Source organism: Fonsecaea nubica (genome assembly GCF_001646965.1).
Source record: "Fonsecaea nubica strain CBS 269.64 chromosome Unknown Scaff23, whole genome shotgun sequence".
Classification (NCBI taxonomy): Eukaryota; Fungi; Ascomycota; class Eurotiomycetes; order Chaetothyriales; family Herpotrichiellaceae; genus Fonsecaea; species Fonsecaea nubica.
This window is the reverse complement of record NW_019173696.1, coordinates 276682-301376: the sequence shown is the minus strand read 5'-3', so window position 1 is coordinate 301376 and position 24695 is coordinate 276682. Positions and strand designations below refer to the sequence as shown.

The 24695-nt window shown below is 52.2% G+C and overlaps 9 protein-coding genes across 9 annotated transcripts; 5 read left to right on the top strand and 4 right to left on the bottom strand.

The window, feature by feature from the left end:
- Positions 1-83: 83 nt before the first annotated feature.
- On the top strand, positions 84-2412 carry AYO20_04477 (phosphate:H+ symporter; the record flags this gene model as incomplete). Its single annotated transcript, XM_022642773.1, has 5 exons — positions 84-140; positions 209-325; positions 376-407; positions 497-1671; positions 1727-2412. 5 exons carry the CDS (start codon positions 84-86, stop codon positions 2410-2412), a joined length of 2067 nt encoding a protein of 688 aa, XP_022501331.1.
- A 618-nt stretch (positions 2413-3030) lies between these two features.
- Positions 3031-7103, top strand: AYO20_04476 (hypothetical protein; the record flags this gene model as incomplete). Its single annotated transcript, XM_022642772.1, has 5 exons — positions 3031-3649; positions 3714-4614; positions 4687-5433; positions 6327-6750; positions 7074-7103. The coding sequence occupies 5 exons, from the start codon at positions 3031-3033 to the stop codon at positions 7101-7103; spliced, it is 2721 nt and encodes a 906-aa protein (XP_022501330.1).
- A 133-nt stretch (positions 7104-7236) lies between these two features.
- Positions 7237-8911, bottom strand: AYO20_04475 (hypothetical protein; the record flags this gene model as incomplete). Its single annotated transcript, XM_022642771.1, has 3 exons — positions 7237-8524; positions 8574-8772; positions 8827-8911. 3 exons carry the CDS (start codon positions 8909-8911, stop codon positions 7237-7239), a joined length of 1572 nt encoding a protein of 523 aa, XP_022501329.1.
- A 917-nt stretch (positions 8912-9828) lies between these two features.
- AYO20_04474 (hypothetical protein) lies at positions 9829-10296 on the top strand (the record flags this gene model as incomplete). The annotated part of the gene is made up of 2 exons (XM_022642770.1): positions 9829-10207; positions 10262-10296. The coding sequence occupies 2 exons, from the start codon at positions 9829-9831 to the stop codon at positions 10294-10296; spliced, it is 414 nt and encodes a 137-aa protein (XP_022501328.1).
- Positions 10297-10706: 410 nt separating this feature from the next.
- AYO20_04473 (hypothetical protein) lies at positions 10707-11783 on the bottom strand (the record flags this gene model as incomplete). Its single annotated transcript, XM_022642769.1, has 1 exon — positions 10707-11783. The coding sequence occupies one exon, from the start codon at positions 11781-11783 to the stop codon at positions 10707-10709; it is 1077 nt and encodes a 358-aa protein (XP_022501327.1).
- Positions 11784-12336: 553 nt separating this feature from the next.
- Positions 12337-14523, top strand: AYO20_04472 (hypothetical protein; the record flags this gene model as incomplete). The annotated part of the gene is made up of 3 exons (XM_022642768.1): positions 12337-13382; positions 13435-13811; positions 13865-14523. The coding sequence occupies 3 exons, from the start codon at positions 12337-12339 to the stop codon at positions 14521-14523; spliced, it is 2082 nt and encodes a 693-aa protein (XP_022501326.1).
- A 911-nt stretch (positions 14524-15434) lies between these two features.
- On the top strand, positions 15435-16896 carry AYO20_04471 (hypothetical protein; the record flags this gene model as incomplete). The annotated part of the gene is made up of 3 exons (XM_022642767.1): positions 15435-15846; positions 16297-16364; positions 16540-16896. 3 exons carry the CDS (start codon positions 15435-15437, stop codon positions 16894-16896), a joined length of 837 nt encoding a protein of 278 aa, XP_022501325.1.
- Positions 16897-18428: 1532 nt separating this feature from the next.
- AYO20_04470 (hypothetical protein) lies at positions 18429-20799 on the bottom strand (the record flags this gene model as incomplete). Its single annotated transcript, XM_022642766.1, has 4 exons — positions 18429-18495; positions 18554-19770; positions 19859-20208; positions 20268-20799. The coding sequence occupies 4 exons, from the start codon at positions 20797-20799 to the stop codon at positions 18429-18431; spliced, it is 2166 nt and encodes a 721-aa protein (XP_022501324.1).
- Positions 20800-21701: 902 nt separating this feature from the next.
- Positions 21702-23758, bottom strand: AYO20_04469 (hypothetical protein; the record flags this gene model as incomplete). The annotated part of the gene is made up of 4 exons (XM_022642765.1): positions 21702-22545; positions 22632-22686; positions 22790-22901; positions 23558-23758. The coding sequence occupies 4 exons, from the start codon at positions 23756-23758 to the stop codon at positions 21702-21704; spliced, it is 1212 nt and encodes a 403-aa protein (XP_022501323.1).
- Between the last annotated feature and the right edge of the window lie 937 nt (positions 23759-24695).

Below are 24695 nucleotides of genomic sequence, written 5' to 3'. Positions count from 1 at the left end.
CATCTGTGCAATACACGAATTCGCTTGCTCGTGGTCCTTCAATCTAGCATCGGTAGATTGTGTACAAGTCAGAGCGATCCATCATGGTCAAGAGGCATAAAGCCTTTCGAGACCTGGAGGATGAGTATAAGCATATACAGGTAAGTTGGACTTGTTGAGTTGTGCTATACGCCGTGTGCATTCCAGACGCTGATGGACGTTGCAAAAGGATCCGACTCTTCGCCGTCGTCTCATCTTACGGGATATCAATGAACGGTCTTTCAGCCGCGCTCATGTTCGCGCTATCCTGGTTGCGGGGACTGGCTTCCTGACGGACAGCTATGATGTGCGAAGTTGTCACCAGGACTGGGTTGGAGTACACTGACATTCCTCCAGATTTTCGCCATCAATCTGGTATCTGACATGATGTAAAGCCGTCTTCTCATTACTTCTGTGGCGCACGACTCCTGTCCCATGCCGCCCGGTCATCTGCGCAGGCTAACAGGAATTGTTCAAGTGGATTTTGTTACTTCCCGAAGCACGGGAACAAGATTCCTCAGGTCGATGATACCCTGATCAAGGTCATGACCTCTGTTGGCACCATCATCGGCCAATTGTTCTTTGGTTGGCTTGCCGACAGGGTCGGGAGAAAGCGCATGTATGGGTATGAATTGCTGATCATCGGGCTGGCAACTCTGGGCCAGTGTATCACCGGTCCTTCGTCAGCAATCGGCATAACAGGCTTGCTGGTGTTTTGGAGGATCCTCATGGGCATTGGCATTGGTGGCGATTACCCTCTTGCCAACATCATCACGTCCGAGTTCGCTTCGACCAAATGGAGAGGCACGATGGTTGCGGCCGTGTTCTCGACCCAGGCTCTTGGTCAGTTCATCGCCAGCCTGGTTGCCACGATTGTCATTGCATCATTCCGAGATCAAATTGACAACGACGACAATGTCTGTCAGGACAGTGTCTGTACTCAAACTCCTGCTGCAAACCTGGCCGTGGATAGAATGTGGCGCATCATCATCGGTGTCGGCGCCGTTCCTGCGGCGATCGCACTTTATTACCGTCTGACCATCCCTGAAACACCTCGATACACCTTTGATGTGAATCGTGATGTGGAGCAGGGGTTTGCCGACTACAAAGGATGGGTTCAGAACACAATTGGACCCAGAACTGGACAAGGAGAAGTCGAGGATGAGCGAAGAGAGATTCGCGCCGGTCTGAGACCTGGTGAGACCCTAGGCGGCCTTGACGCCGCCGTCGTACCTCAGTCGTCATGGAGCGACTTCAGGCGATACTTTCGACAAGGTTTCAATGGCTGGATTCTCCTTGGGACGTGCGGATCGTGGTTTTTCCTGGATGTGGCCTATTATGCCTTGGCTTTGAATAACACTATCTTCCTCCAAAAAATGGGATTCGGGTCCCACAACAACAGCGACCCTACACGGCTATACACGATTCTCCGAAGCGGTGCGGTTGGCAATCTGGTCCTGGTGGTGGCTGGTGCTATACCCGGCTCCATCTGCGCAATCCTGCTTGTGGACCGTATAGGGCGCAAATCGATTCAAGTAGGAGGGTTCGTCATGATCACCATCCTCCTCTTGATCCTTGGGAGTTCCTTCGAGAGCATGTCCGACGCATCGCGGGTGGCTGTGTTCGTCCTGATCCTGTTCTTCGTCAATTTTGGTGAGTCATATTGGCCTTCAACCCGTCCTGCACTCTTGATTGATATTTTTCGAAGGTCCTAACTCCACAACCTTCATTGTGCCGGGTGAATGCTTTCCAACAAGGTACAGAAGCACTTGTCATGGACTGGCGGCTGCCTCTGGCAAAGTCGGTGCTGTGCTCGCTCAAGCTCTGACAGGACCGTTGCGAGGCATCGGATTTGAAAAGGGCGAGACCGACGCATCACCATGGCTTCCTCACGTTATCCAGATACTAGGTGCTTTTGCACTGTTGGGGTTGCTCTGTTCCTTTCTCATCCCGGAAACGATGGGGCGGTCGCTTGAAAGGTTGGCTGGCGAAGAGCCTAAAGCACTCGAAGGTGAAGAAACGAGCGACGACGAAGATGGGCACCCGAAGTCGCTGTGTGAGTTGATGTGGGTTTCATGCACGCCTCTGGTGCTGTTTCAGTGGCTTTTCCGCACGCGCAACCACACAGCTGAGTATGATGATATTGATGCCGGTGAAGGAACGTTGACAGAGCCGCGAATTTCGTTGTCAAGGATGGGTTCTGGCAATGAGACGTGCGCCGTGAAGTCCAGTGTCTCCAAAAGCCACCAGCCCAGGCAACAAGATGACGGAGAGCTAAAGATACTCGAGACTGAGATCGACAGGATATCTGGGGAAAGCTTTGACCAAAGAGTGCACGATGATGGAGGTGGTAGTGGTGGTGGTGACGATGATGCCATCCGGCGGATCAATTGAGAGGCCAACTGCGCAGCCTCCATTTTGAGGGACTTTTACAGATTCTAGAGTTCTGCCTTGAGAAATGATATATGATCTGCGAGCAAACTACCTGATTCCTCATAATTAGTACCACCATACCACCTATCAAAGCCCGGGAGATCGCTCGACCTTCGCCTGCAACTTACTGCATCTCCTCGTATACCAAAACCCTCATTGCATCTCGCCCCCACGCGGCACATCACGTTAGCCCCCCAGCCCATGACACGAGTCGAATGCCTGTCCGCCAACAACTTTATTAGAGTCGACGAGTCTGCATTGGCGTCTTTCTGACCATCAGGTCTCAGTGTTCCTGGCGACGATAGCAACCAGCGTAACAGCCAACCGCCGTGCATGGGTTTATCATCCCGCTAGAAACCAGCCGCCACTCCTGACCCGTCCCCAACCACAAGTCCATGTCATGCCAGGGCAACGAAGTCTACAAATGGTGGCGGCGGCTAGGAGTCGGGTTACACGGGCAGCGCTCCCCAGAACCCGGCTGTAACCAGGTGTTTTTTCAGACTGATCCCACAAGCTCTTGTTGATAGTGGACCTTTTCTCGAGGCCTTCGTCCTTTGTGCACTTTCTTCAGGCATCAAAATGGACGAAGAGGAAGGATATCTGCTCTCCCCAGCTCCAACTTGTGGCAGGTCTCGTCTACCCTACAACTACCCAACATCCGAGTCGTCAAGTACCACCCGCCGCTCCTTAGTCGATGGCGAGGATCCCTTGCGCCACTCATTCTCAGCCGGTCAACAGCCACAGACCAGCAAGTCATCTTACTCACTCTCTTCGATTGATGTTGACGAGACGCTTTCATCGCATTCTACTAAGGCGACAACGGTCAAGCCAGGACCCAGGGTACGTACCTGGAATCCTGCCACATGGTTCCGACGAGTCGACCCATCGAAACTCGCAGGTTGGAGATTCGGCGCCCTTTTAGGATTCGTCCTGTGTGCCGTCATCCTGGTTTGTAATCTTGTTCTCCTCGCCGTCGGATGGTCCAGGGCCAGTAGGACGAGGGGCATGGGCATTGTCTCTAGTGGCAGCGCCACCAAAGTCGCCTGGCTGGGAACCTTCTCCCATATTCTCATCAACGTTTTCAGCACCGCTCTACTTTCAGCAAGCAACTATTGCATGCAGGTTATAACAGCACCTACACGGGAGCAGGCGGATGCGGCGCACCATGACGGAGGATTTGTCGACATTGGTGTCCTGAGTCTTCATAATCTCCGCTACGTAGGTGCCTGGAGACAGATACTTTTCTGGACACTCGCGATTAGCTCGCTCCCTCTCCATCTATTGTGGGCCGACCTTTGTTCCGATATACCTTGGAGTTCCACATGAACTGACCAGCAGCAGCTACAACTCGGCCGTGTCTGACGTTCTGGGTGGCCGAGCATTCACTGTCACCACAGTTGCCAACACCAGCCTGCCTACATTTCTTGCGAACCACGACCATAGTGCCTATCAATCTATCTCTAATGAGCAATGGGCTGTAGCATACAGCACAAACCCTGTCACCCAGTGGGGCAATCTCTATCTTTTCGTCGATGCCTACTCCTTCGGCATCAATTATGACTTGGAAACGGCTACGACCTGGCTCGAAAAAGCATCAGTGAAGCCCCCTAGCCACTTCGGTCCAAGCAGCCAATTGATCGTGCCACTGACGCACTATGCTCGTGAAAATGCGTCCATGTTCCCCCATGTGTCTCTGCCAGAGCCGTACTCGCCTAACTTTCAGAATTTGTCGGGCTTCACACGGTCAGCCACATACACTCTCGCGGATACGGGTTGGCTTTATTATGACGACGTGACTCTGCATGTCCAGACTGCCATTGCAGAACACGTCTTCGACTCGAGCAAGGTCGAGATTTCCCTTATCTTTATAGGGATTGTAGTGTTTTGCAACGTTGCCAAGGTTTGCGCCATGGGCATTCTTGTGAAGCGATGGCGGGCGCAGCCTCTTGTGACTGTGGGCGATGGGATAGCGTCCTTCTTGGATCGACCGGACTCCACAACGATCGGCTGTTGTGTCGCGACGAAGAAGGAAATCCTGCAGCGTATGCGGAGCAAATCAATGAAAGCAGCGGACCCCGGTGGCGTCGAATTGGTCTGGTCGTCAACGAAGTTCCAGCTAAGAAAGTCCATGAGTCGACGATGTGCGAGTGTTTTCCTGGGCATGTAAGTCCTTATTTCGATACTTTCTTCCTGCCGGACACACTGTTGGTTTCCACTACTGACCCATGTATGCAGTCTACTAACACTTTGGTGGACGACCTTCGCCTGCTTGATAGCCGCTTTCTTGAGAAAACAAAGCGGAGGACTTTGGCATTGGGGTACAGCTTCGGAGCTGACTCTCGACGCCACATCGTCCAGTTTCGATCTCAAAAGCATCATGATCAACACATGGCTGGCAAACTCACCTCAAGTTCTCCTTTCGGCATCCTACTTTTACACCAACAGCCTGCTGACGACCATGTACTCTGCTCACGAATGGAACGAGTACGGCGCTCACCGCAAGAGTCTCCGCGTCTCGACACCCGAGGGACGACAACGAAGCCAGCACTTCCTCCAACTGCCGTATCGTATTGCAGTTCCTCTGACAGTCTATTCGGGAGTCCTGCACTGGCTTCTTTCGCAAAGCTTGTTCCTCCGACGAATCGAGTTCCGCGACGAGGCCGGTGCCATCATGGTCGATTCATCCCTGTGTACCTGCGGCTACTCACCGCTTAGCCTGCTGATATTTGCTATTGTGCTTTTCACCGGCTCCATTGTCGTCTACGTCACTTGTTTCTTGACCTTCAAGCAGAGACTTCCGTTCGGCGCCAACTGCAGTCTCATCATCAGTGCAGCATGTCATCCCCCACCAGACGACGTCGACGCTCATCTCAAAGCTGTACAGTGGGGGGTGGTGCAAAACCGGTTCTCTTCTGGCGAGCGAGCTATTCGCCACTGCACATTTACCAGCGAGGAAGTGACGCCGCCAGAAGATGGAAAAATGTACGCTTAAACCTGTATATTCAAGGGTTGTTCAACCATTGTGAACTCGTCGCCGCACAGCGAACGACAAGCTGCGGGACACCCTTGGTATAGAAAAAAACACTAGAGGGTCTCTCAAAGTATCTACATAAATCCTGAATGGAGGGTGGTGACTTGTCAAGCAGATTACAACCAAGATGAAGCATAATCAGATTGATGGCTTTCGCAGTGGAGAGCCTTGGCGGATTTGTATTGAACGCGGAAAACTTTCCCTTTTCGGGAGAAACCGTAACACCCTCCATCGTCCCTCTCCACCTTTCGGAATCAAGATGCGGGACTCTGGGGAGGATTCCGTCGTCGTTCGACATCCAGCATCCAGTATCTTCCACGCACGTTAGAGCCTCGCTGCACTCTTTCAAAGTTGATAGACATTCTCAAGCACGCATCCCTTGAGATACCAGCTCCTTTCATCGAGACTGTGTTTTTCCTAACCTCGACGTTCTTCTCGGCCTTTTTTTTCGTCTCTGGAATTGTGGTGACGACCCCCGCCAGGAAACATGAGCCAGATTCCACCAGGTGCGGATTCCTTCTTCCCTTGCGTCAGACTACAACTGCTGTCATCATGACAGTATTTGCTCGAAGTCTATCAATCACTAGCCGATAAATGAATTGGAACTACGGTCTAGCTAACACGAAGAGGGACGATATCAAAACAGAAGTCGAAGCGCATCATAAGATCATGCGGGAGACATTGTATGCCTACCTCCTACCCTCCCACCGTTCTCTTCTCTTCTGTCCTCTCCCCTCCAACCCACGCCTGTTGTCGACCCTGGGAGTTTTAGCAGTCCCCATCTTTCCCATCCTTTGCACGCACGCAAGCATATGTATGTTTTCAAGCTAACCTTGCAGCGCAGCTTCGCAACGACGACCCCGCTCCTCACGCCCCTGAATGTGACGCTGGTGATCCTGATCCTCACGCTCCTGTACCTGCGGCTGCGGCCACAATCGACCCCGTCCCTACCCCCGGGCCCGCAACCGATCGTCTTCCAGACCTTCACGCCGCGCACTCTGCTCAAGAACAACGGCACCGCCAACAACCCGGTCTACCTGGCCGTGCGGGGCAAGGTGTACGACGTCTCGTCGGGCCGCAACTTCTACGGGCCCGGCGGGCCGTACGAGAACTTTGCCGGGCGCGACGCCACGAGGGGCCTGGCCTGCCAGAGCTTCGACGAGGACATGTTGACAAAGGACCTCGATGGGCCATTGGATCCCTGTGACGACCTCACGCCCGAGCAGCTGGACAATTTGAACGGGTGGATCGAGAGGTTTGATGAGAAGGTGAGTCAAATCCATCAATCAATCAATCGTTCATGGCGAAAACACACACACACACACACACACACACATATATATATACATATCTATATCACGTCCGGAGAAGAGATTGGCTGCTTTGAGATGGATATACTAACAAAGTTTTTACAATCTAGTACTTGGTGGTGGGCAAACTGGTACCTTTCAAGAAGACCGATTTCCATTAGTTTCACTATACTCAGGGCATTCAAGATATAGGACAGCACCTAATACTGACAAATGCAAAGAATGTTATGATACTAGCATGCCTTTTTTCCTTTCATGAAACTTGCTATCTGCTATCGTAGCTCAAAAGCTCTAAACGTACAGTCTCATAAGTTATTCATCAGCCAAACTCATGCCATGGTCCTTTGTTGATAGTCCCTTGCCAACCAACTCCTAGGATCCTTGTGTCGCCACTGGATGACAGCCACCTCCATTTAGGGGTATTCATCATTCTTCCACCCACGCTTACAATTCGCTTTTGGCACTCGTGGCACTCTTGGAGGCAACGCTGGCTGCCGAGCTGGCCGATTTGGATGCAGACGCAGACGCAGTCGCACCGGCACCTTGGGCTTGTCCAAGAACCCATTGCAATCCACTCTTAATTCGCTCAAAGATGGTTCCCGAAGGAGACGATGTCCCGTATTTGAAGTAGTTGTATTGCTTCTTGGCTTCGGCGCGAAGCTCGTTGGTGGTCGAACCCTGATAGTTGGGGACACCATAGCTATCGAGGTACGATTTCAGCTCACTGTCGGACCAAGTATCAAAAGCGGTGTCCTTGGCAGAGTCTGTCTGCTTAGCAAGGTAGCTGGTGACGGATGCGTATTGGGTTCCGCCGCTCTTGGAAGCAGAGGCGTAAGAGTCCTGCGCTTGTCTGATCAAGTCATCGCGACTGGCCTTGGCGCTCTTCTTGTATTTCTTGCCGTGAGCTTCAAGGTACTTCTGGAGGTTCTCAAGAGTCCAAGTGTCAAACGTCCACGCCGACCAACCAGTTGCAGCCTTGTGCTTGTTCAATCGAACCTGCTTCAAGAGCTCGTCCCGCTTGCTGCCTTGAGGCACTGGAACACCACGTGAATCGAGATAAGCCTTGAGACGTGAATCAGACCATGAATCTACCGCCGTGTTGAAAGCATCATCGGCCATGAGAGAGGCGTCGTCGGTTGCCTTTGCGAACTCATTACCAGCTGACGAAGTCGCAGCACCGAATCCAGAAGCGGCTGTGCTAGAAAGCGAGGAACCGCTTGCTTCGAGCTTCCCACGTTGTTTGCGCGCCAATGCGATGAGTTCATTCTTCCTGCTGCCTTGTGGGACGGGAACTCCATGAGTGTCAAGGAATTCTTTCAGCTGGCTATCAGACCAGGCATCGAACAGAGCATCACTAAGGCTGGCTTGTGCGCTGGAAGCGGATTTGCTGGCGATGGAGCTAGCACTGGAGTAGGAAGCACTTGCAGCAGAGGCGGCGGACGACACGTTGAGAGAGGCCAGTCGAGAATTGCGGCGAACGTGGGCGATGAGCTTGTCACGAGTGGTGGGCTGTGGAACAGGGATACCACGCTCGTCGAGGAATTCCTTGAGATCGGATTCGGACCAAGTCGAGTAGAGCCAGTCACCGGGGTACGAAGCGTACTCTCCCAGTTGTTTTGCAACAGTATCGTAGTGCTGGCGGGCGGTAGTCAACAAAGTATCTCTGTTTCGTGGTTGAGGAGCAGGGATGTTGTGGTGATCAAGGAAACTCTTCAGAGACGATTCAGACCAGCTGTTGAAAGTTAGCGAGGGTGACAACCAAGGAGCAGCCAAACCCTTACCTGTCAAAGATCCAGTCCTTGACACTATGATAGCTATCACTAGTCTTGTCCCCAGTCGTAGCGACAGGGTCGACCACCTTAGCCTGCCAGTTGTCTTTGACGAGGTTCTCGAGGTCTTTTCTGTCTGCAGGAGTGGGATAGGGGACATCGTGATCGGAGAGCCATCGCTCGAGTTCGGTCTCATGCCACTTGTTGTAAGCTAGGAAAGAAGGTCAGCAGCGTTCCTCTAGGTCCATGTGGACTTTGTCCATACCAGCTTTGCTGAACCAAGTACTGGCAACAACTACCTCAGTCGAAGCCAGAGCAACGACGAGGATTTTGGAGAGGGAGAACCTCATGGTTGCGGATGTAGACGGGGTGTTTTCTGGTAGGCAATGGAGGGTGAGTAGAGACAGAGAGAAGAGGATTGTGTGAACCAAGGACTTAAAAAAAAGGTGGAAAGAGAATGAGTTTTGGCAAAGTTGACAGATTGAATGTTTGTGCCAACCTTGACGTCAGAGTTTGTTCACCGTCACCCCGTTTTAATGGTTCGATGAGCAGTGATGAAGAAGGTGAGAGGTGAGGCAGAAGTGGCGCCACAGGCAGGTGAAGGCCACGGCCACATGCTGTCAGGCACCGAAGATTTGCACCTTACCAAGTACGTTCAGCTACTTTTACTGGATGATGTGTGCCTACCCAGCAACACTGTGTGCCAGTCAATTGTGGCGGGACATGAGTCCGACGAAACAAAGCAGCTGCAGAGGTCCAGGTGCGTGACGCCAGCAACTGACGCGATTCGTGATGCGGGGAAAGCGATACTCGCGAAAACTCAGCCTGACGTCACGACTAGCTAGTGTGAAAAACAAATCCGATGCTTGTGGCGCAGGCACTCTTTGTTTCGGGCGCAGGACAATAATTCTAGGATCGAAGGCTCGATGTGTCTATCTGGATAGTTGTCTCGAGGAATAAAAGAAACCCCCAACCTCTGTATTGTAACCTTCAAGCAAGTAGTCTTCCAACACCCATTGTGCGGGTCAAGGAGGCGTCAGGGCCAGGCAAGGCTGGAGCGCCTCATGAGGAGGACAATCAATAGGCTTGGCATCTAATGAAGTCATCAAGTCGACGCAATGCATCAGAGGATCATCAGTGGCACTCGTCAAGTTTTGAAAGCATTTTGACCTTGCCTTTTGGTATCTCACTGAGCTATATCGTTTGTGATCTCCTATTATCAAGAGATTGTAGTACCATTCACCAAAGCCTCGTTAAATCAACCACAATGCAGCCCGTCCTTCGTATGGCCGCAAGGCCAGTCAGAGTTACTCGCAAGTTTTCAGCTCTTTCCTATCCAGCACATCCTCGAAGATTCGCACATCAGTCTTATGGGAACGAGCAATCTGGGATGCAGCAGGGCACCAACCAGGAAAACCCAAAGTCCGACATGGAGCATCCTGGCCCAGAAGCTCCTGCAACTGGCAAGGGCGGAAGTTCATCCTCAAGCCAGGGGGCGAGTCCCAAGATCCACAGCCCCAAATCAGCCGCGGAGGAAAACGACCCGGAAGTGCGGAAGCATAACGAAGAACTGGAACAACGACACGAGAGGACAGTAAACCAGTTGAGTGAGGACGATAACAAGGTGGACAAAAAATTCTGGAAAGGTTTGTCTTTGTCCATGCTTGTACGATGTGGTATAATCTAACCATATCGGGCAGGCGATGTTGGACGTCCTTCAGAGGATAAAAAGTAGTGAGGATCCAGCTGGCCCGAAGAGGCGTGATATGCAATACGCATCTGGGGCGTGATTGTGGTGCCGGAACTGAGACCGCAACAGGTGTTCAAGGCTCTCAAAAGTACGAGTGAAGCCCAGCTGGGGAATCGCTTTTTTCCGTGAAATTGCCTCTATAGATATGGCCTGGAGAGCACACTGAAAACACCTTGTCACGAAGGACATGTCTTGCGCGAAGGTGTCAGCAAGAGGGGGTTCCTTCTCCAATCGATATGAACGCACAGGCACACTCATAGTTCAACAATTCTCTAGCGGTTGGGAGCAGTCAAGGGATTTGTTGTCACCTGAATGACTTAAAACGGGTTTCCGTCTTGTCTTCCTTTGGTGTTGAGCAGAGCAGATGTATTTTGACCTGCAATAATATGCATGCTCTACCCTTTCCTGAGAGCAAGGATGTCGGCCAGGCGTACTTGGCCTCGTTGTCCCCAGCCCGCTTGGCCCTGTTCGACATCTGGCCGAACACGGGTGTACCACACCTGTGCTCTCTGGTCAAGTTGTTCCGGGCTCAGTGTGGACGCCCAGCTCTTGCAAACTGTGTCGATGGCTTTAAGTGTCATAGCCGCAGCTTCCTCTCTCTTACTTGCCATTTCCTTTGGCGTTTTCTTCTTTGGGGTTGGCTTCTTCGCTGTGGTATCCTCTACGGAGTCTGTGGAGCTGGACTCGACAACAACCATGGATTTGAGAAGGTAATTTCGAGGCGAAAGAGGTTTGTGTATGGGAGGACCGGTAGGACTCTTGATATCTTTCCCTGCAATCAGTGGCCCATTGGACTTCCGAAGTGCCTCTAGATCAAGTCCCCAGAACGCAATGTTGGGAGCAGATGTCTCATCTTCAGCAGAGGCAGCCACGTGTCTTCGCATTACTGCCACCTCACGTCCCATTATATTGACTTTAGGTTGGCCCAGGGCCCAGCCATCCTCTTCCGCAGTTGGCCCCGTAGTCAAGCCAAGGTATTTGGCTTTGCTCTGCGCACCTGCGCTTACAACAGCTTGCGCCAAGCTCCAGCGACTCGAGAGAGGCTGTTCGGGGTGTGTATATGCAAGGACAGCGATAGTGAAGGCTAGGAAAAGAGGTGCGCGGTTCGTCTCAATAGTGATATTTTCTAGCTCGGCAATGGATATGTCTGTCTGAGGAAGTGCAAGGGAGTCCTCATCATCGAGGGCGTCTCGGTCTGTCTTCGTGCGCTTCGAGGCTGAGGAATTTGACTGCGCCGCAGATCGCTTTTTGGGATTAGAAACACGCTTGGCTGCGTTGATCACCTGCTTCAGCACCTTCTCATCAGCAAAGATAGATTTGAGGTCAGTCTCATTGGCCTTGGAGATGTTCTCGGGCGTATTGAGCTGTTCTTTTCGAAGAGCGTGGATCTTCGGCATGGCTTCTGCCAATGGAATGCGGGCATCTTTGGTCAAGAAACGCAGCAAAGCCTGCACTTCGGCCGCAGCAGTCATGCTTTATGTTGCTTGACGGGCCAGATATACCACATATGATTAACCCTGGAGGCACAAGGCGACGTGCAACGCTGGCGATATTCGCGCAGCCCCGGGTAAACGATTGCAGTATCAGAGAACGAAGGAGATCGACACCGATGAACGCCGGTGATGGTCGTAAAGTCAGCCAAAGTATTATGCGAGAGGCCTGATGCCGCTGCCGCTTGTCTCAAAGTGAGCATGATCGATGGGATTGCCAAGCCTGCTAACCCAAACTAGCACGCCATTGGCCAACAGCCAAGACCTCAAGGGAATGGCAACGGCAAGTGCAGACTGAGTCTAATGAGACCTCCTGTTCCTGCTGCTTCTTGTTCCGCTCTCACAATTCATGCTCATCCGACCAGTTCAACATCCACCACCCTCACCTCACCCGCCGCCACGCCTCCGATACCTTCCTTCCCACGTCCGACATCGATCTATAATACCTTCCAATTGTCCAACGCCTTCCTCCTCCCCTCAATTGCCTGTCTTCGCGTGTCCGGAGCCGGCCTCCTAAAAAGGTGGCGCAGCGCCCATGGCGCGACGACCTCCTTCCAAACGATCAACATCGATGGACGGTGATTCCACGCCGCGAAGGTCATCAATAGCAACATCAAATCCCAATGTCTTCAGTGATGATTATGCGGTCGACCCTGCCGAATCAATAGGCGCTTCAAGTCCGACGGACTCGATTGACAGCCGACCTGAAGAGCTGAGCCTCAGCCAGCGCAATGACACAAACACCAATCCGCGTGAATACACCCCTCCTGGACTGTCTGGCAATACAATGGGATTAAACAGACTTTCCATCTCCAAACGAGCCCTCCCAACCGAGTCCTCCGCCCACCCCCACCGAGCCGTATCAGTCTCGTCCCAATCCATCGCCGATAGCCGAAGAACCCTCAGCACTTCGTCTCGATTTTCCATCCCACGAGCTCAGAGTCCTTACAGAGGGCCGACGGCTCCGAGTCAACCCTATGGTCTATATCCCCAAGTTACAAGAGCATCTAGTGTTGTCAGCGATTCGACAATTCGGCCTTTGGAACTTCCCTTTGTTCCACAAGGGGGGCCAGAACACCCGTACTCTATGTATCCCCAAAACACAGTGCCTGAAGATGACAGTTCGGACATTGGCTTGGGATTTCCTGGAATGGGTCCATCATTTGCGCCACCGGACACATCATCTTCCAGCAATGAAGTGGGTGACATTGTTGGCAGTGATGGACATATCGAGCAACTACCTCCATACAGCCGATATGCCGACAACGTCATCGCAAAAGGAGACATGGCTCGGATAGACCCGCAGACCTCGACCATCACGGAAGAATCGGGGCCTGCTTCCAACATCCCACCTCCTGCGGGTTCTGCTTCAGATGTTGAATTAATGGCCGTGGGCTCTCCTTCTCAGGATGAAGTTGCCAGAAAAGAAGGACTCTGCGAAAAGCGACGGCGGAGGACATGTTGTGGGCTACCTATCTGGACGGTCGTGATTGTTGTTGCCATTGTCGTGCTGGCAGCGGTAATTGGTGGGGTTATTGGCGGCGTCGTTGGGAATCAACATGGGACACACCAGGCCGAAGCGTAAGTTGGTTAATCCACCGTCTCCTGGCATTCTTTTCTAACTGCTCCATAGTGCCGCAACCACCACAGTCTGGCTAGACGCTGACCCCGCTCAAACGGGTCCGTCGACACCACCATGTCCGACAGGCCATTATACCATCCCCTTGAATCAGACACAGCAGATTGACACGTGCGTCATCGATGACGAGTACGCTCGTGCATGGGAATGTCTGGATTTTGCCCTACTTGGGGTCAATGTCTTCAACAAGGGCCCGAATTTTTCGGTAGTGTTTGACGACTACTCGGTGAGACCACAATTGTTCCGATACGGACCACAACCTCCCGATTTCAATGGGTCAACTTTTGAGATGCAACCATTCAGAGACAAAGAGGACGATCAACTTGGTATCGCACTCTTTTTCAGTGTCCTATTCGACAAGCTGATTATAGGTGGGCACTTGTTCTTCTCTTTGCGATCAACAACCACTGACTTGAGTGAACAGTTCCGTCGAATCAAATCTCTCCCGAATCCGACCCCATGAAACGGTCGATACCTGCCCGAGAGTTGTCTGAAAGAGGCATGGGCAACTGGGGGTTCGAGTACCTCGCTGTGGGAGACAAGCCCTGGTACTGTTTCTGGAACTCGACCGTCAGCGAATTCTGGGTGTTTTTGGACCAGAACATGAATGACGCGTACGACATGTATAGTTCGACGTCTACAATCACATCTGGATCCAGCACGCCGACCAGCACGGGGACGTCAATGACACATACTGCGCCTGGATATGGCAGTGGGCCCACAACTGCGAACCCGTCGGCCACCACGCCGTATCCCAGCGAACCGACTGACGATGACTACTGGCCTGGCACGAAACTGAAACGACAGGCGACGGTGGGATCGCCGGACTTCCCCAAGCTTGTGAAGATGGTGGAGAAACGGAAGCCTGACAACAATGTGCAACCTTATTGCCAACAGATGCAAGTGCTCAACAATTGGCAAATCATGCCGATCCCTAATGTGCCTACCGTCTGCATCGAAGAGAGTGACTACGGGACGCCGACGTCTGGGGCTGATAGCAGGAGGAGGATGATGTCCAAGCGATCATACAACACGGTAGATCAGCTGGGATCAAACTGTATTTGCGAGTGGTTCAGTATATAGACCTCGGATGATGGAGGTCAGGGGGTTGGACTCCTGTGTCTTTTTATGTGTTACGAGGTCACGAGTGCGCTGCTGGAAGGCCTACTGCTTCTGATATTTTCCTTGGAGAAGGATGGTATCCAAGGACGAAAGGTATTTATTTATAGGGATATTTTCTGGAATGTATATTTGGGGGCTTCTGGTTCTATCTACTGTCTGCACTTTAGGCATGGCGGACGGGGAGGGGAACTGGCAAAAGTGGGAATTATGGTAGAATTTGCGAGTTGGTAACAACAAGAATTCCGACTTTTAATTTATATTACTTCCCTCGTAGTCATTATTAGATGCAGTTGATGACCCTTGTGTCACAGTCTGATGGTCCTGATGATCTGACCAGGTGTTTTGGGATTGACCGAAATGGGACAAAGCCTCGGAATCTTACTATGACGAATCAATCAGTCACTCAAGTCACTCAGAGTTTTCCTGTCTGTCAGCCACATGTCTTATTTCTTTCCTTCTTTTACCTGGTTCAGGCTGTTTGTTGCGAGCTGAGATGAGGGTTTTTCGGCCCAAGGATTTGCCCGGGAGCCAACGACAAAGAAGTCCCCCCCGTTAAGTATCTTCTCGCGGATTTTTCTTTTTGCCTGATGGGTGTTTCTATTCTTGGACTGGTCAGTTGGTTAGTCACTCACTCTGTCTGTTTATCGGTTGTTATGTATTATGTATTGTGCAGCTGTAGCTGTTGCAGTAGGTGTAGGTGTAACACAGAACTCGATTTCCCCCCTCCTTTCCAGCCCCCATTCCCATCCATTCCCCCTTGATCGCATTTCAGCAAGCGAGTATCATCTCCCCATTCATTGACTAATATACCGTTCTGTTGTGTTTCGTTTCGCCTCGCTTCGCTCAATAAAGCCCCCCATAAAAAAAAAACAATGGGTGGCCGCCGAAAAGCCCTCCTCATCGGCATCAACTACCTGGGCTCGCAGCACCAGCTGCAGGGGTGCATCGACGACGTCGCCAACGTGGCCGAGTTCCTCGCCTCGCGCGGCTTCTCCTCCCACCCGGCCGACATGGTGGTGCTCACCGACGACGCGCGCAGAAACGACCCCCGCGGCCCTTACTTCCCCACCGCGCACAACATCCTCGCCGCCATGCGCTGGCTCGTCAGCGAGCCTGGCTGCATGTGCTTCCTACACTACTCAGGCCATGGCGGGCAGGTCCCCGACGAGGATCAGGGGAGGAGTGGCTTCGCGGATACCATCGTCCCCGTCGACTTTGAGACGACCGGCCAGATCCAGAGCTCCATGCTGCATCGTGTCCTAGTCAGCGCGTTGCATCCCAGCAGTACGCTGTTTATCTTGTTCGATTGCTGCCATAGGTGAGGATTCATGCCCCTTTTTTTCCCGCGCAGTTGGGGTGTTGGGCTCAAATCCGCTTCCCTTGGTGAGGATGGGTGCGCCGTGATGATTCCAGGTGATGATGAGGAGATGACGAAGATGGTGAATGATATTGTTACCAAGGTGGATATCGTATTGATTCTGGACCTCCCTAATCGATTAATCTAATCGCAGTGGTTCCGCCGTCGAGCTGCCTTTTGTCTATCGTAAGTCTCGCTCATTGGTACATATCATATCATGTGTCTATTCATGTCACCCCTTGAGCTCAAAATATATCCCATGTATATGATTTTCTAGCACTATTGTCTGTCTATGACTTCTCGGTTATTGTTCTGACATTCAGACGATCTGATCCTCTGCGGCCTGTTCGAGTTTGGATATTGACACCCCAATGCAGGGACCGACGGTGACGGCAATGTCAACCTGATGGACAATCTGAAAGTTGGTGCTGAGCTGATTGGCGAGGTGAGTTCTTACAAACTGTCGAGCCTCCTGTCGGGAATATATCCTGTACCCGTCTCATGTGATGTCCATGTCCATGTCCATGTCCCCATTCCACACCCACTACATGTCTCGCGCCCACCACAATGGCAAGATTCAGCGCGCTGATAAACCCCCCTTTCTTCTCCCACCCCAACAGGCATCCCACCTCATCCGCGGCGACTTTGCGTTCGACAGCGCGGGCGAGGCGCGCCACCTCCTCGCCGGCGCGACGTCCTTCTTCCGCGGCCTCAAGCACCAGTACGACGGCGACTACGACGAAGGGCTGCATGCCGTAGGCGAGTTCGAGGAGGACTGGGGCCCCGAGAATAAGTCAGTGTTTATGTTTTCCGGGTGCAAGGACGAGCAGACGTCCGCGGACGCGTTTATCAACGGGCGGCATGTCGGTATGTTCTTCTCTCCTAAATTCACCGGGGAATCCAAGTCCAGACAGAGGCGACCTTTGACACTGGAGATGCTTTATTCCGACCTGTTGACTGCTGGACTGACTGACTGACTGACTGGTTGGGTGTGGTGCTGTGTTATGTTTGTAGGAGCCATGTCCTGGGCCTTTCTCGAGACCATGAAGACAGACGTCTACTGGAATATTTCCTATGTACAGGTATTTTCCCCAGCCCTTCCCTCCAACCTTTCCCTTTCCCTGTCCCCCTAGCATTTCCTTTTCTCGTTGACCGCCTCTCTCTCCCTCTCCCTCACTATCTCAATATTATGAATCTCGTCAGTCAAGAAACTAACAGACTACCCAACCCTTTCGTGGGGGGAGTGTGTGTGAAAAACAGATTCTGCAAAACACCAGAGCCCTCCTCCAGCAGCATTACTCCCAGGTGCCGCAGCTGTCGTGCGGGTATCAGTTTGATCTGAACAATCCGTTCCGGGTATGACGATTACGATTATGATTATGATTATTAATGGCGATGGTGATGACGGCCACGAGGAGTGATGATGATGACTGCGATGATGATGATGATATTGATTACGATGATGAAGAGGAACTTGGAAGAATTAAAGACGAAAAAAACAAAACAAAACAAAAATCAAGAAAATCTGGAGCTCGCCAACGAGTTGTTTAGCAAAAGGTACAGAGGAGTTTTGGGTTCTTTCAATGCATTACAGGGGTGGAAAAAGAGATCAACGTTCTCGGCGTTTCGTCCAGGGGTCGGAATGTCCTTGAGGGGACCAAGGGGAACCAAGGTGACCAAAGGGTTATCAAGGAGTGTTTGAATGGTTTAGATATTGATATCGATATTGATACTGATACTGATACTGATACTGATACTGATACTGATTCTATAATACAATACTGCACTGGCGCGTGGAGAGGTGTCTGTCTACTCATCTGGGTTGCTGTCTACCTGTCTCCCTGTCTACCTGTCTCCCTGTCTACCTGTCTCCCTGTCTACCTGTCTCCCTGTCTACCTGTCTACCTGCCTGTCTGCCTGCTACTCATGTCCTTGGCTGGGTGCTTGGGTACCGAGTAAATTCCTCAGTAAATTAGTAATCTAGCCACCTAGCTACCTAGCTACGTACTCCTTTTATTTGCTTTGTCCGATTCATCTGGACAACGACGAGCAGGGACCACACCATACCGAAATGACATGTATATCTATACCTACCTACTTGCCTACCTACTTACCTACCCAGATACGCACTACATCCTAGGTACGTAGGTGGTCATTGGAAGGAGTCCCAAGGGCATATACACATGTTCACCTCAAGTCCCAAGTCCCTACGAGTACGAGTGATAGTACGAGTGTTGTTCTTCCCAAAGTACGCAGTATTGATTGACACGCCATCGTCGTCTGTTCTGTCTACCATTCATTGCCCAACATTTGACACGCCGGCCACACCGGTTCATTCCGACAAACCCATCTTTCAGCGCATGAGACATTCAATATACGAGAAATATACCCTTACCACGTCACGCCCCTGTACCCCCAAGCATCGGCATCACGCACCTCAATCTAGATCCGGATCCCCAGTGGATGGATTATAAGTACAGGTCACTGCGAGGTCATTCGTCGTCAAATCTCATACCAGGCTAGTGTCTGGATTTTCATTGTCGTTGTCGTTGTTATTGTTGTTGTAATCGACCCTCCTACATCATCGTCAGAGCCCGGACAAAACACATTTCAAGGACACGCCAGCAGACTTACCCTTCGTCAAACAAATAGTAAAAATTGTCAAACGGACCAAACGACGCAAGGAACTCGTCAAAGCCCGCGGCGCCTAGCCCGCAATTCTCCAGAACCGTGTGTGCGTGCGTGTGCGAGTGCGAGTGCACGGCGTTGACCTGATCGTCGCGAGCGTGAGGAGTACTTGCTGGCCCGGTCGCCTCCAGTAAACCCACCCCGCAACCCAAGTATTGGTCCACGTGCCCTGAACCGGCGTTGAGCACTTTGAGGACTTCGGCGAAGAGGTTCCGGTACATCTCTGCGCTCCAAAAGGTCTTGTTGAGGTGTGAGAGGACCATCAGGTGCAGGTTCATATTATGTCCCGCATGCTGACGAATGATGCCGTCGGATCGAGCGAGCTCGAAAAGATGGATCTGCATGGTGACCACAATGACGGTGACCAGCATCGTAGGCGATGTCTCAATCATATCCTGCGCAATTAGTCTGTTGAGAGTGTTGGTGGAGTCGGCTGCGGCCAGCTTTGATCTCTGAGTGGCCGCCATTTGGAGTCTACTTCGTTCAGCTGGTGACAAGTGGACAGGGGTCGAAAGGATGTATGGCCGGTGTAATACGATGATGACCGTCTGGCAGTAGCATCGGAAATGACTCATGTGGAGCATCAGGATGCGAGACTGGTTCTCAATGTCAGTGGGAAGACTGTCAAGGAGATGCGAGATATCCGCATGATCAGCATCCAATCGAGTCAAAGATAACGGCGGCCTTCTCGGGCGGTAATGGAGAACGAGAGCGTCTTCCAACTTGATCGACAAGCGGAGTAATTTAATCCAAAGGTCCGCCAGTGCATCGAGGTCGGGTGGCAGGAATGTTTCGCGCAGTTCCGGAGTCAGATCTTTGAGATCTTCTAAAACGTCGGGAACCAATGGTAGTTCCAGATCGCAGTCGTCGAGGTGGACGCGCATAGGTCTCCCAGTAATCAAGGAGAGCCAGGCATCGCGATAGTAGGAGCACCACCACAACCGTCTCCAGAGTGCTAGTTGTGACGGAGGAAAAGGACATCGTGGAAGCCGCGAATACCTAGGTTCCCGATGGAGTCCTATGCTGAAGCAGAGATGGATTGCCGCACCGATCCAGTAGCACGGCCCGTCCAGATCCTCCAGATCAACAGCCCAGTAGCCCAGGAGCAGCACCGATGCTATGACAGCGGACTTGTTGGTCTCGAGCTGTGCATCATATGTCCTCTGGATGCCGTCAGCTCGCTGTGTCTCATCTCTTGGACGCATCTATGTATCTTGCCTTGGCATTCTGAAAGCACAATTGCTTCAGGACCTTCCGAGACTGGAACCCGGCAGTCTTGAGGGTTTCCGCATCAATGAAGATGGATGCAGCAAAAAACACCGACCACAGCAACAGACAGCTGACGCCGTCCGGGTCTTTGGAGTAGGTAGTGATAAACTCCCCGGCATTGACGACAGGTAAGACAGGGTAGACGTAGTGAAAGAAGCTTCGAAGGAGCTGGGCGCAGACCGAGGGCGAGAACTGGGGCCTGGCACCGGGACTTATCTCGGGTTTGAACAACTGTCGATTGAGGACGTTGCGACTGATGATATAAGGGCTGCCCTTCACCGGCCGATTTGGTGAGCAGATGTCGAACACGAATTCGAGTCCCTTACCCTCGCCTGACGATAAAGTCAGTACCGACTTACTGTCCAGCCACACCAGAGAGGTTGAGAAATACCGGCATAATAAGGCACAAGGTTGTCCCGAGGGGGCTCAGGTCCGCGGGGCTTGTCAGATATCGACACCGATGCCGTGGTCGGCGTTTGCTGAGTGCTGACTGGGATCTCACTTGAGGTGTCCGGCCCCCTTTGACCGTCTCGGGACGGGACATGGACAGGACTCTGCTCCGCACTTACGCGGTCCCGGGGGATTGCAATGGGATCCGATGCTTGTTGAAACGTTGCCTCGGTACTGTGTATAGATCTTGGAGATGGCACCAGCGGGTAAAGTGGCCTTGGTGGCAGGGTCGCTTGATCTTGACGGTTATTGTAGTCGATCGGGGGCGGAAAGTGGCCTAACTGATGACCCGGAGTAGACATGGGCACCGCCACATCGTGCTGCTGGCCATAGACCTTGCAAATGGTGCCATCCTGAGCACAATTTGCACACGGGATGCCCTGAAAGGCCAGCGAACACCGAACTTTTCGATCGTGGCAGCGCGTGCATGCGATGGCCGAGCGCTTCCTTTTGCGCATCTGTGGTGCCTCCATCACGTCTCCTCACCCCTGTTTTTGTGTAGAGCGGAGATGGGTGGACGTTACACCTCTGTACCGGGGTAATCGCTTTTGTAGTTGGCCTCCGCCTTTTGTCTGAGTGGAGGAGGGGAGGAGACGGACCTCGGTCAATTGTCCAATGGAGGGCGATTGCCGGAGAAAGGGCCGCCAGGAGCCAGCCAAGCAAAGTGTGTGAAGGACAATCAGCTGGGGTGGCACGGGGTGGATGTTGGGTGCGGAGGAAGAAATCCTTGAAGCGAGATGGTGGTGACTTGGTGACTTGGTTGGTGGTTGGTAGGTTGATCTGCCTGCGCCTTTCTCTACCTCTGGTGCCTTTGCTCGGATCTCACAGTTCAACCCCTGCACTGCCTGCGCTCAACACAAAGCGCGCAGGGGAAAGGGAAGAGAATCTCTATTGCCGCAGATATATTAACAAGCCTTCTCATTGCGATTCTCTCCGTCGCTATGAGAAGTCCTCCCCTACCCTACCCTGCCCTACCCTAGGCGGAAAACGAAGTACTCACATCCCCCACTCTGCACCCCAGACAGCCAGACAACTCAACCGAGGAAGGATACCGAGGTAACATGTCCACCGGTGCCAACCCACGTCTCTGCACTACACGTATTTAGAAGTGATGGAATCACCTCGCTCTAACGTCGGTTTCGTGATATTTCTAGTCTACCTCAGGCCATCCAATAGATAGCTTGTTGCATAAATACCAGGAGGAGGTCAGGTGTGGCCTTCTCATCTCCTCTTTTTCGACCGCCATTGATGATCCTAAACTTGGTTCATCATATCATGCCTTTTTGTTCCGTTGGCATGTTGTGTCTACCGCCTGGGAGGAAGCTTTTCTCTTAGACTATGCGCAGATTGTCCGTGCTCGCCCAGTCGCTCGCTTCTACGCCACCACTCCAGACTGTCGCAACGTCTCAATCTCCTTGTCCCCCATCTGGAGCATATCCCTCAGCACCACGTCGGTGTGTTCACCCAACGTCGGAGGGGCGCTACGGGCCCCAGCAGCGCTCTCTGAGTACTTGACCGGGTGGCTGACAACCTTGATCTTGCCGCACGCCTGGTGATCGAGCTCGGTGACCATGCCACGGGCACGGACGTGCTCATGGTCCAGGGTGTCCTTGACGTCGTTGATGGCCGCGTAGGGCATGCCGCTACCCTCGAGCACGGCCAGCCACTCCTTCGTGGTCTTGGTCTGTGTGATCTTCTCGATCATCTCCTCGAGCACGTCGCGGTTCTGCACTCGCACGTCGTTTGTGACGAAGCGCGCGTCGCTCTTCCACTCTGGCCGGCCCAACTTGTCGCAGATGATGCCGAAGAGTCGGTCATTGCCACCACCTAGCATGATGTCACCGTCTAGCGTCTTGAAGCCCTTGTAGGGCACAATGCTCGGATGCGCTGTGCCCCATCGTCCACCATCCCGTTCACCCGATATCAGCACCGAGCTCGCAATGTTGGCCAGGGTCGCGACTTGACAATCCGCCAGCGCCACGTCAACATGCTGGCCCTGGTTCGTCTTCTGGCGAGCCAAGAGAGACGCCATAATGGCGTTGCACGTGTAGAGCCCCGTGGTCAGGTCGGTAACCGCCACGCCCACTTTCACAGGCGACCCGTTCCTCTCGCCTGTGATGTGCATGAGACCCATTTCGGCTTCCACCATGACGTCGTAGCCGGCGCGGGGGCTGTAGGGGCCGTATTGGCCGTAGCCGGTTATAGAAGCATAGATTAGACTGATTCACGGGCCAAAGTATCAGTGGACTCTGTCGGTAGGACGAAGAGGGAGGAGGGAGAGAAGTTGTTCCGCGAAAATACTCACCGAGGATTAATCTTCCGTATTGACTCGTAGTCTAACTGGTATTTCTTCAAGGCCCCTACCAGTGTCATGCAAAGTGGTCAATCCAAGGTGTCCGTGAAGGAAACAAGTCTCCGATCCATATTTCGGCCATTCCTTTCCGACTGAACAGGGCCACATACCTGGAATGTAGTTTTCCACTAACACATCCGACGTCTTGGCCAATTCATGCAGGATTTTGATGCCCTCGGGTTGCTGGAATGAGAGACCGACAGATTTCTTGTTACGGTTGACCTGGAAGAAGCAAGTGTGTTCCTCCACGTCAGCACACGGCGCCAGAAATGACAAGCATAAACGGTATGCGCATTGATCAGAGCTAGAGGAACTCACGCCGATAAAATACGCACTCTCCCCAGGTCTGCCGCCTTTTGCTGCCGCTATAGTAGTAACACGGTAGAGATCGAGTTAGTCGATGGCACCTCTTGCGTTGGAGATTTTGGAAAATCGGGGAGGCGAATTGCTCCTCTGCCAGTGGGCTTTTCATTACCATCTCCTTTATATTTTGCGTACGGCGGGCCCCAGGCTCTCGTATCGTCGCCTCGCGTAGGATGTTCAATTTTGATGATTTCAGCCCTAGAGGTGGTTGGAGGATCTCTGTCAGCGGCCAGAAATCGACATATATCAACAGATTTCGGCGAGTGCTCGGTCTTTCCGGCGTTTTAAAGCCCACAACATGGAGAAGACTGGGAGATATAATGCGTACCTACCCTAGATCGCCCAGAATTTGTGTGCAATATGGCTGTGAGGTTCAATGTCCAGCCAGGTCAGTCATTGATCCACAGTGGTATATGCAGTGTTTCGGCCCCTGACCAGCAGGGTGCAACGCCACTGGACCACTTGCCAGGACACAGACTGCTCAAGCTCGAGAGGGAAACAAGCAAAGCACTCACGCCAGCCAATACACGTGTCATGTCCAGCACCCGGACACCTTCCAGCGGTGCAATTTTCCCGGTCTTTGTGCTTGCTGAAGAGTCTTGGACAGATGCGAAATATCTCCGCGACTTGACCGATGTCAGAGGTCGGGGTCGAAGGAGGGAAGTAGAGCCACGTTGGCCCGCTAAGGCTAGTCGGAGAGCTCTACCGGCATCCATATTGAAGTTACAATGTGGCACGAAGTGTACACAAGGACGATGAACAGGAGAAGGAGTTTGTAGAGTGTCGGAGAGCGGTTGAACTGAGAAATGGTTTCGGACGAGGTTGACGGCGCCGTTGCCGAAACATCGGCTGCCAAGCTCCGAGGCGATTTCTACAAAGAGGTAGAGGGAGGTGAGACTGATGAGGCTCAATAACAATTGCTTCAGCAATCATCTCAAGTCAGAAGATGGTGGAGCAATCATACCCAACTGTATCTCATATACGACCGCTAGAAAAGAACCACCCACAAAAACACCGAAATCTAGATCCCCCGACCTCTTCATATCATTCGATGGTCGCCATACGACTCACTCGGTTGTGATTCCTTCCTCTTAACGTACAGGTTATAGTTACATACAGATTGTGGACACCGCCACCAGACCACTTCGCAACACCTCCCAAACGATAAAAACAAACATTTCAAGTTGCCAGGCGCAAACCTGCAAGGTATCTTGGACAAAAGACCTCCCAATATTTTTTTTCGTAAAATGATGAAAAATGAAAAAGTACACAAAAATAGCAATTCAACAAAATCCAGTGCGTCGCATAGGTCGCAGACAAGGTGCAAAAAGGTGGAAAACAAACGCGCCGTCCCAAAAAAAATCCCTTGCCAATAATACCCATCGAATCCTTCGCCATCCAGCACCTTCTAATTGATTTCGTGTTATGGTATCGCGGCTCGCGCCGTATTGGAATCCAGTCTTTTTGTTTCCGTAAAATTTGGGGTCATCAGTTGAGAAAGAAAATTTCGCACGCGTGGTACAAGAATGCACCGGCAGTCGCTCAGCCTGCAGATGTAGAACTCCATCCTCAGTAAGGAACGGCCGAAAGTGTGTTGAAGAGGCGACGTAGATGTCGAATGTCCAACCGTGGAGAAAGTAGAATGTCCCAAAC